Source organism: Peromyscus eremicus, chromosome 8b (genome assembly GCF_949786415.1).
Source record: "Peromyscus eremicus chromosome 8b, PerEre_H2_v1, whole genome shotgun sequence".
NCBI classification, from domain to species: Eukaryota; Metazoa; Chordata; class Mammalia; order Rodentia; family Cricetidae; genus Peromyscus; species Peromyscus eremicus.
The window spans coordinates 21,954,532-21,968,536 of NC_081424.1; the positions used below are offsets into that span (position 1 = coordinate 21,954,532).

At 39.5% G+C, this 14,005-nt stretch overlaps 1 protein-coding gene across 1 annotated transcript in view; it reads right to left on the reverse strand.

The window, feature by feature from the left end:
• Positions 1-14,005, reverse strand: part of Tbc1d32 (TBC1 domain family member 32) — a 206,097-nt gene that overhangs the window by 44,503 nt on the left and 147,589 nt on the right. The window contains exon 26 of the mRNA XM_059272587.1: positions 6,515-6,640. Coding sequence (XP_059128570.1) covers positions 6,515-6,640 — 126 coding nt within the window. The remainder of the gene's footprint in view (positions 1-6,514; positions 6,641-14,005) is intronic.

Genomic DNA, 14,005 nt, shown 5'->3' on the forward strand with positions numbered 1-14,005 from the left:
AGGCAGAGAGTGTTTGGTCTCTGAAGCAGACAACAAGCCTACACCAGTCACGGAATCTGCCTGAACCTCAACCTCTGTCTTCCCAGCTTTCAAAACTGTGAAAAATAAATTTATATTTTTAAAGTTATAGCAAACTAAGTCTCCATCACCACAGCAACTGGTTCTGAAACAAGAAAAACACAGTGCGTGCAAACATAACCCTCTCTTCTGGACTCACTGCTCAAACACACTTAGAAATGACTACATGACTACTATCTCATCACAGAACATGAAAGCTACATCAAAGTTCAATTTTCTCCCTATTAACCTGCAGGTAAAGACCAGATACTTTGTTCCTCAGACCCTTGCACACTCAAGAACGTATTCTTTTTCCTCGTGTCTCTACTCCACAAAATCAGATTTCTAATTGTGTAACAACATAGACAATGCAACTCTATCTAGTTTTTAATACAAATTATTGCATGCACAGCCATCCCGTTATTCTCGGTGTTTTCAGGTTGTTCATCTCCATTCTTTCATTTAAAAGTCTTTCCTATTTCGTATAATTACAGATTCATGACTAGGAGAGAGAGCAAGAAGGAAGAGAACAACCTTTAGCCATGCTGTAGGGTGGCCTTCCTTCGATGAGAACATCTCTATCTCTCTTCGTGTCTGAGGGCAATTTCAGTGTGTTGACTAATGTTCCACCTCCAGTTGACCTCCATCTGTCCTGAGAGGGCCACTCTCTTCTGCACTGCTTATCCCTAGCAGGAAAGGCACGGACTCTTGGCTTCCAAGACTCTCTTGTCTTGCTTTTGAAAGTCTGACGTCATCATGTTTGAGTTGGGGTTCCCTGCATTTCTCCATTTAGGGTCTTCTTAGATCTTTTAAGATCAAGCTCTCTTAATAAGTTAGTAAGTTTCCAGTCATCATTTCTGTGAGACCCAAACAGGAACCTTGCAAGTTAATGAGAGACCAAATCAGCAAAAAGAGACCTTGCGGGTTAAGGATTCTGTTTGCAGTTGAGACAATTAAGAATAAGTTCCTGTTTATCCTGTGTTAAGTCCTTTCAAGTTAAGGTCTCTATTTGGTTTTTTTGTTTGTTTGTTTGTTTGTTTGTTTGTTTTGTTTTGTTTTTTGAGACATGGTTTCTCTGTGTAGCTTTGGAGCCTGTCTTGGATCTTACTTTGTAGACCAGGCTGGACTCAAACTCAAAAAGATTCGCGTAGCTCTGCCTCCCAAGTGCTGGGATTAAAGGCATGCACCACCACCACCCGGCAAGGTCTCTATTTATAATTAAGAAGTTCCTGAGTCTTAGCTCTGATGTAAACTGCTTGCAACCCCACTCACATGATGTACATCCTTACCCTTGTTCCTCCCTTTTCATTGTGTCTTTCTAACAATGTGTAACAGCCCACTCTCTCGCCCCTGGGAACACCTTATCTCTCCTGTAAAGGGGACTTCAAGAGGCCAGCAGGGACTACTCTCTCAAATCCTGATTTAGGGTAAGACAGCCAGCTGGTCAGTCCTGGGTGCACCCCCAAAACACAGTTTGTTTTCGTTTTACAATAAGGCATTTGGTCTTTTCTCTTCATGATTCTCAGGTTTAACAATTTTTTTTCAAATGCTTTGTTGTCCCAGACGATCTTTCAGGACATAAATATTGAGCCTGGCTCAGAACCATTCCCCATACTATTTCCATGGGACAAGACAGTAACTTTCTTGTGGAGGAAGCAGAGGTTTATTGGTCCCTCTATTTTCCTGCATCTGCTGTCATTCTTAATCAACCAGGCAAAAAAAATCCAAGAGTCAAAAGAAAACACAGAAAATTTACTTCCTCAGATCCTAAGCACACAGCTTGCCCTCTGATTTCTAGAGTTATTTTGTTTGCTGTATGTGGGATGCCACAGGTTCTTACCTGCACACCCCAGGACAGAAACGGAAAAAAAAAAAAAAACATCTGACCCATCTTCCAAAAGTGTGGCTCACTTTGGAAGAACCTCTTTCCACAGTTTTACTATGTAGGTCCTTCAAAGGTTACTGCTATTTCTGTATTCAGATAAATTAGTCTGCTGTACGTTTTTCTTCTTTCATTGTTACCTTCTTGGAAACTGTTTTTAGGGAAAGACTAAGAATTAAGCACAGCGCACTCTACATGCTAAGCAAGTGCTCTATCACTGAGACATTCCTGCAGCCCTGAAATCTCATCAGAAAAGGCACTTGCAGGCCAAACCTAACAACCAGAATTCAATCCTCAGGACCTATATGATACAAGGAGAGAACTGACTCCCACAAGTTCTCCTCACTTCCACATGTATGTTATGTTTCCCGCATATTCTATTCTTCCCATTCTCTTGTATGCACACACGCATGCACACATACATACATACACAAACTTACAGGAATGCAATATAATTTTTTAAAATATAGAAATAATGATTGAATAATAAAATTGTAAAAGAATTTTGTGCCTTTATTTTGTTTAAAATAATTAGAAAGCCAGTATAGCTATAATCCCAGAACTTTCGAGGCTCAGGGACAACATTTTAGAGTTTGGGGTTAGTCTACATTACATAGCAATATCCTGTCCAAAATCATGTATTAAATAACACTGATCCAGTTGCTAAATAAGAAGTACTTTAGTTAAGGTAGTATCTTACATAACAAGTTCTTAGGATCTAAGTTATGAAAACTCAAGACTTTGAGATTTAAATATATATGTGTGTATATATTTACATATAAATATATAATATGAACATATATGTATGTGTGGTTACTATGAACAACCAAAGTTTCTAATATTGACTATTAAATACATTGTATGTATTTTGCAGTGACAACCTCAAAGTGTAGTAAGCGCACACAGGAATTTTAGTTATGAACTAAGTCATCAATCAATGTCAATGAAAAATAGAAAAAACATATGTAGGGCAGATATTAAATTGTATAACTATTAGATCACTAAGAAAAGATTAATAGGAGATATTGATTAGAAAATAATGAGGAAAATGGTGCTTTAGAGGAGAGCTGACTCTAGAATTTCAGATGCAAAATGTTAGGAGTACCACATCTGGGGTTGATGTGGAACTGGATTGCTCACCATGGACAGACACTAAGCAGCAAGCCAGAAGAAAACCATGAGTCAGTTGATTTAATGAGACTCTTCTGACAATGAAATAGGAAAAAAAGGGGGGGAGGGGAATTCTGGAATGATTTGTATCCTAATGAATGAAAGTCTAGTACCCAGCGCCACATTTGAAATTTAACCAGTGAGGTAGAGCGCCCCCCTGTGTTTTCTTCTGGCGCTGGAGTGGTAATGCTAATGGAGAAGAGTACAAGTAGTTACTGCTACCTTAAGTTGTTAAAACAAACAAACTGTCTGGAAAATTGTTGTTATGTGGGTGGAAAGGAGATTCAAACCAAAAGTAAAGCTGAGGATGGGAAGACTCTGAGCTCTCTCTATTTTTTAAACACTGAGTAGAGATTCTGGGTCATGTGAGCCATCACTTCAACTAGGGGCTGTGAGTGCAGAAACACGCAGTTGTCCATCCCCATAGGCTTCCTTGATCTTCTCATAAGCTTAATGTCTGGAAGGAAACCCACAAATACAAGGACCGCACATCTAAAAAACTGGAAAATTTTCTCCTTTAATCATTGTGAAGATGATCAGGTTTAATTAAATTCCTGAATACTCTTTATTAATAGATTCTTCTCCACTCCTTCACCATTACCAAAAAAGGCAGCATCTGCCCATTGTGGGGAATGATTCAGTCAACAAGCAAGTACTCAAATTGCTAATTACATTTCCTTTTGTCTTTCCCTTTTTTTATTTGGACATTTTTATTCATATAGAAATTTTAAACTAATTCATTCTCTCATAATTATGAACATGTTAACAAATGGGTAGACTATTGTGTATTACGAAGCACTATATAAGTATCTTAAAGAAAAACTCAGAATAGTTAAATGTACAAAGGGTAATTTATAAAGCTTTAAATCTTCTAGGGAGTGGAGGAAAACTTTTGTGAGGGAAGTCCTGAGTGAACATGTATTGTTGACACAGGCACAGCCATGTTGAGGACTCCAAGGCCTCTGATCCACGGAAATTGGCAAAGCTGTTATCACATGGGTGGCAAGACTTCCTTCAGGGGGCCCAGTGTGAGTGTTAGATACAAGCGACCACCCTGTGAAGAGAGTGGCAACTGCAGCTTTCTCTTCCTGGGTGTTTAGAGCTTGACAGGGCTCCCCTGCAGAGACTTCCTACCCAGAATAGCTGGCCCCTCCCACTGTGGTGTCCTAATAAACACACTGAGGTTCCTGGTTGTGGAGAGAGCAGAACCACACCCGGCATGTCTGTGTGTATCTGTTTTCAGTTCCTCACTACCAAAAGTCGGGGTTCAGGACTCAAGCCGAGCGGGTTGACATAAGACTGGGAACAAGTGTGCGATGAGATCCTAGAGGCAACGTAACTTAGTATTCAGGCAACGTTTTGCTTGTCTATGTCTAGCTGATAAATATTGTCTCTGATAAGAAAAATGTTAGGTGTGAAAAGGTGATATGTCTCCTTTATTATGGTAAAGTGACACCAGGATTTTGACAACAGGTTGCCTGGATTCTCCTCTTAGCTCTTCTGCTGAAAACTAGGCTGCTTCCTAAAATTATGCATTTCAGTTTCATCATTGATAAAATATAGACTACACAATAAAGATTCTGTGGAGTATAAATGAGTCTTGTGTAAGCAACTAAGCATCAGGCAGAGAAGAATGGATCTACGATTGGAAGTAGCTCCCAGTGACCTGGTGGACACAGTAACAACAAGCAATGAATGACTGAGGAAGAAGATGGGGACAGTGCCCTAGATGCCAAAGAGAACTCTTATCTGTTCAGTTTATCGGTCCCATCTCAAAAGGTGATGGCTAGACAGGTGACATTTCTCTTGTTTTCCTGAGAGACAGACACTCTTAAAACTGCATTGGGGGATGTATTGAAATTCATTCCAAGCCACTCCTCTCCTAATTTGCTATGTATTTTGGGGGCACGTACAAAACCCACTGAGAAAGCCTATTTTAAATATTATCTATTATACAATCAAGAGCAAATTATAAACACATATATATTCATTCAAACCATTCATTCATATGTGTGTGTGTGTGAATATATATGTGAATATATATGTGTGTGTATACACACACACACACACACACACACACACACACACACACACATTTTCATTCCAGGTACCATACATATACAAGTGTGTCACTGGGGGTGGGTTTTGAGGTTTCAGAAGCTCAAGCCAGGCCTAATGGCTCACTCTCTCTTCCTGCCACCTGTGGTATGGATCCAGATGTACAACTTTCAGTTCCTTCTCCAGAACCATGTCTGCCTGTAAGCCACCATGCTTCCCACTATTTTGACAATTAACTAAACCTCTGAACCCGTAAGCAAGCCACAGTTAAATGTTTGCTTTTATAAGAGTAGCCATGGTCATGGTGTCTCTTCACAGCAACAGAAACCCTAAGACTATATGTGTGTATATATATGTATTTTAATAGTTATTTTATAAATACATATATCTTAATAGTTATTTGGGTTTTGTTTTTGGTTTGTTTGTTTGTTTGGTTTGGTTTTGGTTTTGGTTTTGGTTTTTGAGACAAGATTCCTCTGTGTAACAGCCCTAGCTGTCCTGGAACTTGATCTGTAGACCAGGCTGGCCTTGAACTCACAGAGATGCACCTGCCTCTGCCTCTTGAGTGCTGGAATTAAAAGCATGCACCACCACTGACCAAAGATACATCTTGAGACTAACCATAGTTTAACTGCTCATTTATACTTATACTGTGGAGAATAATTTGTGATTTTGTTGCCACATAAATATTTTATTATTCTCTAAAAATACCATTTTCTAGCAAAGTGTAAATTTAATTTTTAAATTCCTGATTTTAATTTTATAACAAATATGAAAACTTCTAAGTATGGCTGATGAAATGAAATCACTCCTAAATGACAACTTTTAGGAAATTTAGCTTATAACATCATCAGATCAAAGTTATAGCTTCAGGAAACAAAAGCACATGCAAATAATTTACGTTAAACTTGCTTCATAAGTTTAAACTGGAGATGCTCCCTTAAGACAGAGCTTCCTTAGGAATCATTCAGTTGGTTTGGTGGATGCCTGGCGATGATTTAAGATATTTAAGTCACTCGTAAACTGGTAAGACTTCTACAAAGACACAGCAACATGGTATATGGAAGTGGAGACCATTGAAGCCAGGTAAACTGTAACCCCAGGAAAGGCAGGGGAACCGCAGAGCTGCTTGCCACATGTACAGACACTTCGGTCCGTGAAAAGGCTTAGGAGTTCTTTGGCCTTTGGTTCTCTAGGAATTACAAGCCCTTTGGGGGCGGGTTGGGCAATGGACTTTTCCAATTAGCATCGTGTTACCTGCATGCACAGATAGGAATCTTCTGAAGTCACAGCTTCTGTTAAAATAATTTTATGCAGGAATATCCCAGTAGAAAACACCACACTCACCACCTCCACTGACTGCATCAGGCTTGGACTTCATCGTTTTACAAAACTGTCTTCGGCAGTTTTCTATCCACTCCGTTTGCTTATCAGACATTTTGAAGCATGATAACAGCTTTCCGATATCACTGTCTAGTAAGAAAAATAACATGGTAGAACATTACAAGCCAGATAGAGTTCAACGTCTGTGCTGAAGCTAATGGGGGGGAACAATAACACTAATAACAAAGTAGACCATGGATAATTTCTTATAAGAAAATGACAGCATTCCACTCTGCGTATTGGAGCCTTTAAGTAAATTAAGGGTTAACTGAATATCAGTACTAGTATACCTCAATTGACAATTATCAGAATGGCCAGTAAATGACCAATGAACAAGCCGCATGCACAGCACACAGACAGGGTACATTTCACATGCAGGTCAGGAAAAAGTGAGCTGGCAGCAGAGGAACTCATTAGATTACCTACAACAACATGTGATTTACAGATTATTATTTAGTTTTGGGATTTCCTACTTAATAGTCTCAGACTTTGGTTGGCACTGGGTAACTGACCATGGAAGGTGAAGCTACAGGTAAGGACAAGCTACTGTATTCCTGTACATGTGCACGCACAGAGAACACACAGAGAGAACAGTCTGGCTGAGGTGTACAAGGTTCATGATCTAAATTATAGTCGCAATTAGTCTTAAAAGGCTGATATATATCATCCATCATCCCACAGTTATCACAGCTAGAATTGTATTTATATGCATAACTACATTTGTTATATGCATAATGGATAAGGATATTTAAGTTACAAGAAAAGCTTTTTATGATCCCACTGTGACACAGGCTTTGTACTCAGCATGTTCCTGCCTCAGACTCCAGTGTACTGGAATTGTAGGCATGTGCCACCATGTCCAGCTCCAAACAAAAATGATAGCCTTAGAAAATCAAGATGATACACAAGTAACTCCCTGCCAAAAAGTACCCACTATCATTTAAAAAATTAAAAAGAAACCTGGAATCATCATAACATTAAAGATGTGCTCAACATCCAAAGACTATGAAAAAGAACACTGTGACTTGTAAAACTTGTAACTAGTAAACGAATCAATTAATACAAAAAGATTCTCAAAAGGCTGACATAAATGTTAAACACAATTAGAGATGTAGAGAAACATAAAAAGGAAATGGTTAAGCCAAGTGTAGTTTATTATTAAATAATGACCTCCCACTCCGTAAAAAGAAAGCAAACAGCACTTGCATAGCAGCCTTTATAAACCTCGAGTCATTATAACGAACAAAGGAAAGCAGGCCAGAGGACCTGTCATCTATATTTCTATTTCTAGCACTGGAGGAGTGATCTTATAGTAAGCAGTGGTTCTAGGGTGGATGCAGTTTTGCTCCCAAGGGGGTTTTTTGGCCATAGACATTTCACTTGTCACAACTGAGGAAGTGAAAGGAGAGGTCCACTGGCATCTGATGGGCGGAGGCCCAGAGATGCTGCTAAAATCCCTACATGGCAAAGTGCAACATTCTGGCTCCTCACAACCCAACTTTCCAAACGGTGTTAAAGCTGATCTGAGGTTTGGAACTATCAATTCACAGTAATGAGAAAGGACCAGTGACGACCCGTGACTAAGGGAGAAGGAAAAACGACTCTGAGTAAGAGGGGCTTGTGGTGAGGTCACGAGAAAACATTATGTCCGTTTGTTGTGGTGGTTATATGCCTGGAGACATTTGTCAAATTTTGAAGTATTTTCTTTAAATGAGTACATCTGATCATATATAAAAACTATATATCAGGGCTGGAGAGATGGCTCAGAGGTTAAGAGCACTGGCTGTCCTCTTCCAGAAGTCTTGAGTTCAATTCCCAGAACCCGCATGGTGGATCACAACCATCTGTGATGAGATCTGGCTCCCTCTTCTGGCTTGCAGGGATACATGCAAACAACACTGTATACATAATAAATAAATCAATCTTTAATAAAATAAAATAAATTATATGTCATGTGTATGTAAGTGTTCATAGATAATTGAAAGAAAATTAGAACACCACTCAAACATGAGTAGCTCTAGGTCACAATTTGGTGTAACGTTTATACTGGAACTGACTAATCTTTCATTACAGGAACGTGCTTATACAAAATTCTCACTTATGAGAATGCTAAGGAAGCCAGAAGTGAAAGCTCATGCCAATAATCCCAGTGTTACAGGGACTGGTAGCTGAGAAGCCACCAGGGATGTGCCTTTCCCTCGTGGTCAGCTTTGGAACCCACCTCCTGTTTTCATGATAACATCAGAAAGTTAAACATCACAGTAGCACCTTTTTTTTTTTTTTTTTTTTTCGGTTTTTTGAGACAGGGTTTCTCTGTGTAGCTTTGCACCTTTCCTGGAACTCGCTTTGTAGACCAGGCTGGCCTCGAACTCACAGAGATCCTCCTGCCTCTGCTTCCCAAGTGCTGGGATTAAAGGCGTGCTCCACCACTGCCTGGCACAGTGGCACTTTCTTAAGGCAACATTAAAAACTGGAGATCTATAGGCCTTATTGAAACCCATTAAGGAAAAGGTATTTCTTCCTGGTCAAAAGAATAGAATCTGAGTTCTACTTTGTACCTGCACGGAGACATGACTTTCTAATCTGCTGCAAAAATTAGAATGCTACATAGTATTGCCAATTCCTTTGAACGTTAATCCATCTGGGCCTGTCAATCTGCTGACTTACCTGAAGCTGTACTATGTACTATGGAAATTGGAGGAATAGTCATCCAGTCCTTTCCAGGGGCTCCCAGGTGGCTGCTTTCAGAGCTTCTGTCATGCAGCACTACAGAGTCTGTCTGTTTTCCTGAGTCTTGACTGGAAAAGTGTAAGTTTTCCTTCTCATTTCTCTACCTCTTTTCTTCAGATGCTGACCAAAAGCCTCAGGATGCTTTCTTCACCACTCTCTGCTTTCTCAGTCTTTCCTGAAGTCCCTACCCTTCTGCCATGCTGCTACCTGCTGACTGCCATTGCTGAACATGTGGCCCTGCTTAGATGCTAACTCAAAAAAGCATGACATCCTTGCTTTCTCAGCTCCCTCCTCCTGTCTGCTACCAAAATTTATAGCTTGCCTGGCCTGTAGTTTTGCTCTCAAACTTTAATTTCTTCTTGAGCTTCCTTAAGAATCGAAATTTCATAATTAACAAATAAGACTAAGAACCTGAAAGGGAACCCCAATTTCCTTGGCAACACTCACACTTCTCAGGCTGGTAGGGTTGGCCCAAACCAAGGCCATCCTGGAATACATAGTAAGTCTCAAAAACAAAAACAAAAAACAAAAAACAAACAAAAAAATACAGCAGTGCCGTGCAATGTCATTCTGTATGCTGTGAATGTATGTTGCTCTGATAGGTTGATAAATAAAATACCGATTGGCCATTAGCCAGGCAAGAAGTATAGGCGAGATAAGCAGACAAGGAGAATTCTGGGAAGAGGAAGGCTGAGTTAGGAGTCGCTAGCCAGACACAGAGGAAGCAAGATGACAAAGCGGAACTGAGAAAAGGTACCAAGACACATGGCTAAACATAAATAAGAGTTATGGGTTAATTTAAGTGTAAGAGCTAGTCAGTAAAAGCCTGAGTTAATGGCCGAGCAGTTATAATTAATATAAGCCTCTGAATGATTATTTTATAAGTGGGCCATGGAACTGTGGGGACTTGGCGGGACACAGAGAAAACTTCCAACTACACAGCCGCAACATGAAAACCCTTACTTATTAAATAACAGTAAATTATGTTTTCAAGAATACATTATCTCTTTTTAACAAATTATTTTCTCAAGGCAGTCACAGTCCTGGTCTGCTGCCTACACCTCCAAGTCCTGAGATTATAAGCCTTAGCCACTGCAGTGATCTGAATGACAGTGTCCCCACAGGCTCAGATGTTTGCATACTTGGTTCTGGTTGGTGGCACTGTTTGGAAAGGCTTAGGAGGCGTGGCCTTGTTGTGGGGAGTGTGGCACTGTGAGTGGATTTTAGGGTTTAAAAACCTCCTGCCATTCCCCATCCACTCTGCTTCCTGCTTGTAATTTGAGACATGAACACTCAGTTTACTATTTTAGCTGCCATGGTTGCCCCCTCCCCACCATGACAGATGCTTTACCTCTGGAACCATAAACCCAAATAAACCCTTCCTTCTGTAAGTTGCTTTGTCATGGTGTTTTATCATAGCCATAGAAAATCTAACCAAGACAGCCACCACACTAGCTTAAGAAATTTGATAATTATGACATTTTTATAATTCTGGCTAATTTCTTGGTGCAATACAAGGGCTTATAAGAAAATGAATCTTAAACAAAGATATATATGTATAATATGTACATACATACATACACACACACACACACACACACACACACACACATATATATATATATATCAGGTCACTGAGTATCAGAATTCCATTATTGACTTATGACCCCACTTTAATTGCAGGCAATTATATGAAATTCTAACAGTATTATATTTCTAGAAGCTGAATATCATAAATTATGACTCAGTTATTATAATTCAGCTCTGATAAAGTCACCACAAAAAAACTACCATTTTCTTTATCCAAAAATTAGTTTGGTATATCTTACAAGATAGAGAAGGGCATGTCCCTCCTCTCTATACTCCTTAGACCAATAGATAAGGGCATGTTCCTCCTCTCTATGTTTCTTTAGAACAATAGAGAAGGGCATGTCCCTCCTCTTTATACTCCTTAGACCAACAGAGAAGGGCGTGTCCCTCCTCTCTATACTCCTTAGACCAATAGAGAAGGGCATGTCCCTTCTTTAGACCAATATAATTCACAGGTACCAATGAAAAACTAGAAGAGAATAAAAATATTTAATTTAAACTAACCCAACTCTCATTGAAGAAAATGCAAAAAAAAAGAAAGAAAAGAAAAACAAAAAGTTCCCCTTTCTAGTATTCACCACTGAAAACTGACCCTGTTTCCTCTCTGAACTCCAGAGTTAGAGTGAAGAGTAGAAATTTTCAATTCATTTTTAATAATTGGGGATATTATATAATTTACCAAAAATATATAATTAAAAGATTATATTTATCATATAAGATTATAGACAATGGAGAAAAACATAATATATAATACAAAAAAACTTCAATTTTAAAAAAAGAAAAAATATAAGCTTAATATAAATACAGAGAAACCCTACTACTCACTCAGGAAACAAGCATTGTTTTAATTTCAGTATGCAATCATGAACCTCTATATACAAAAATATACAATGCTATGGAAGGAACAGAAATATCATGGTAACTACACCAAGAGATTCCCAGTCTACTTCATACATCCAGAATTGAATCATAAAGCTTTTTTGTAGAATTATTGATTTCCATTTTTATTTCTAGTCCTTTCCTTCCAGTCATATTAACATTGTCACCCTTTCATATTACCTTTATCATAATAAGCAAGAGAAAGCATCAGAATAATCTCCAAGAAGCACAGGGGATACAGACAGAAATTTACCCAACTCTAAGTTTGAAAGTTATATGAAACGTTTCCTCTTTCAACATATTATAATTATTCCAACAGGTTTCATCACAACGTTTTCATATAAGTATATAACATACTGTGGTGGTTTGAAGTAAGATGCCCTTTATAGGCTCATAGATTTGAATGGTCACCAAGGAGTGGCGCTATTAGGAGGTATGACCTTGTTGGAGGAAGTGTGTCACTGGGGGTGGGCTTTGATGTTTCAGAAGCTCAAGCCAGGCCCAGTCTCTCTTGCTTCCTGTTGCCTGCCAATGTGGCTGTAGAACTCTCAGCTACCTCTGCAGCACCACGTCTGCCTGCATTCCACCATGCTTCTTGCCATGATGATAATAGACTAAACTATGGTGATATTTTATTTGTACTGAAATGTGATTTTATTTGTATGTTAATAAATAAAGTTGCTTGGGGGTCAGAGCTAATAGCAAGTCATAGCAGAGCCTGGCATTGGTGGCACATGCCTTTAATTCCAGCTCTTGGGAGGCAGAGCTAGGCGGATCTCTGTGTGTTCAAGGATACAGCCAGCATGGAGACACACGCCTTTAATCTCAATACCAACCATAGAAGACCTGGAGGTCTGTACAGACGGGCAGTGACGAGGAGGTCATGTGGTTGGGTTTACAACCAATGAGAAGGCAGAATAGAAAGTCAATAAAAAGCACAAACACACAGGAAGTAGGTCTCTTGCAGAGAGGTAGGACAGCAGTGGCAGTGAAGGGTAAGGTTTTTAATCTCAGCTCTTAGCTATTGCTCTGACCTCTTGGCTTTCATCTCTGAATCGGCTCTGTGTTTCTTATTTAATAAGACGGTTACACCTACACTAAACCTCTGAAACTGTAAACCAGCCTCAAATAATATTTTCTTTTATAAGTGTTGCCATGGTCATGATGTCTATTGACAGCAAAAAAAACAATGACTAAAACATAAGTTGGTACAAGGGACTGGGGTATTGCTGTGATAGGCCTGACCATGTTTCTTGATGGGATGTGGACTTTGGGACTTTGGATTAGGAAAGCAGTTGAACACTTGAAGTGGGGCTTAATGGGCCATCCTAGTAGGAACATGGAAGGCAGTGGTGCTGAGGGAAATGTAGACTATGATTGCTGGCTCAAGAGGTTTCAGAGATGAATACTAATCAGTAGCCTAGAGACTATTCTTGTGGTCTTTTTTTTTTTAAGTGGATACTTTTGGCCCTTGTCCAAAAAAAATATGACTGAGTCTAAATTGAAGTGTTTTGTATTAATGGCATTGACAGAGATTTCAAAACAGTCTAGTATTGACTGTGTTACTTGGTTTTTCGTGGCCAAACTTATGCAGCTCCTATCTATATTGAAAAGGAGCAAGCTGAGCAAGTAAAAATACAAAACGTAGAGTTTAAGGAGAAAATGAACACTAGGAAGTGTAATGGAGCTAAGTTCAGTGCTCAAGGAGATAACAAGTTTAAAGAAAAGCCTGATCCTAAATGGAATAAAGGAAGTGGTAAACTCAGACAAGACCCCACCCAGGTAAACTTCCAACTCCTGAAAAGGAATTAAAAGCTTAGAACATGGCAAGGTGGCACACCACTTTAATCCCTCAAGATTAAAGCAGTTGGGAGGCAAAGGCAGATGGATCTCTGAGTCTGAGGGCAGTTCTGGTCTGCAGAGTGAGATCCAGGACAGCCAAGCTTAGGCAGTGAAGGAAACAATCAAAAACAGAAAGCTGATGAAGATGTAATCAAACAAGCACGCCATGTTCCAGACCCAGTAAGCAGCAGAACTTGGTAGCTTCAGCTACATGGTTCTGGCTTTAGTGTCAAGGATTCAAGAAAAGGGTTATGGAATCTCCCTCTATGGCTAAGGAAAGCTGCTGATGCCAGGCATGTGTCAGGGATGTTCCTGCATGGAGGCCCAAAGAAGACTTTGCATGAAGCTGTGAAGGTGAAGCCTGGATTGCCTTGGAGGCCCCAAGATATTGTAGACGCCAGAGTTGTGGGATAT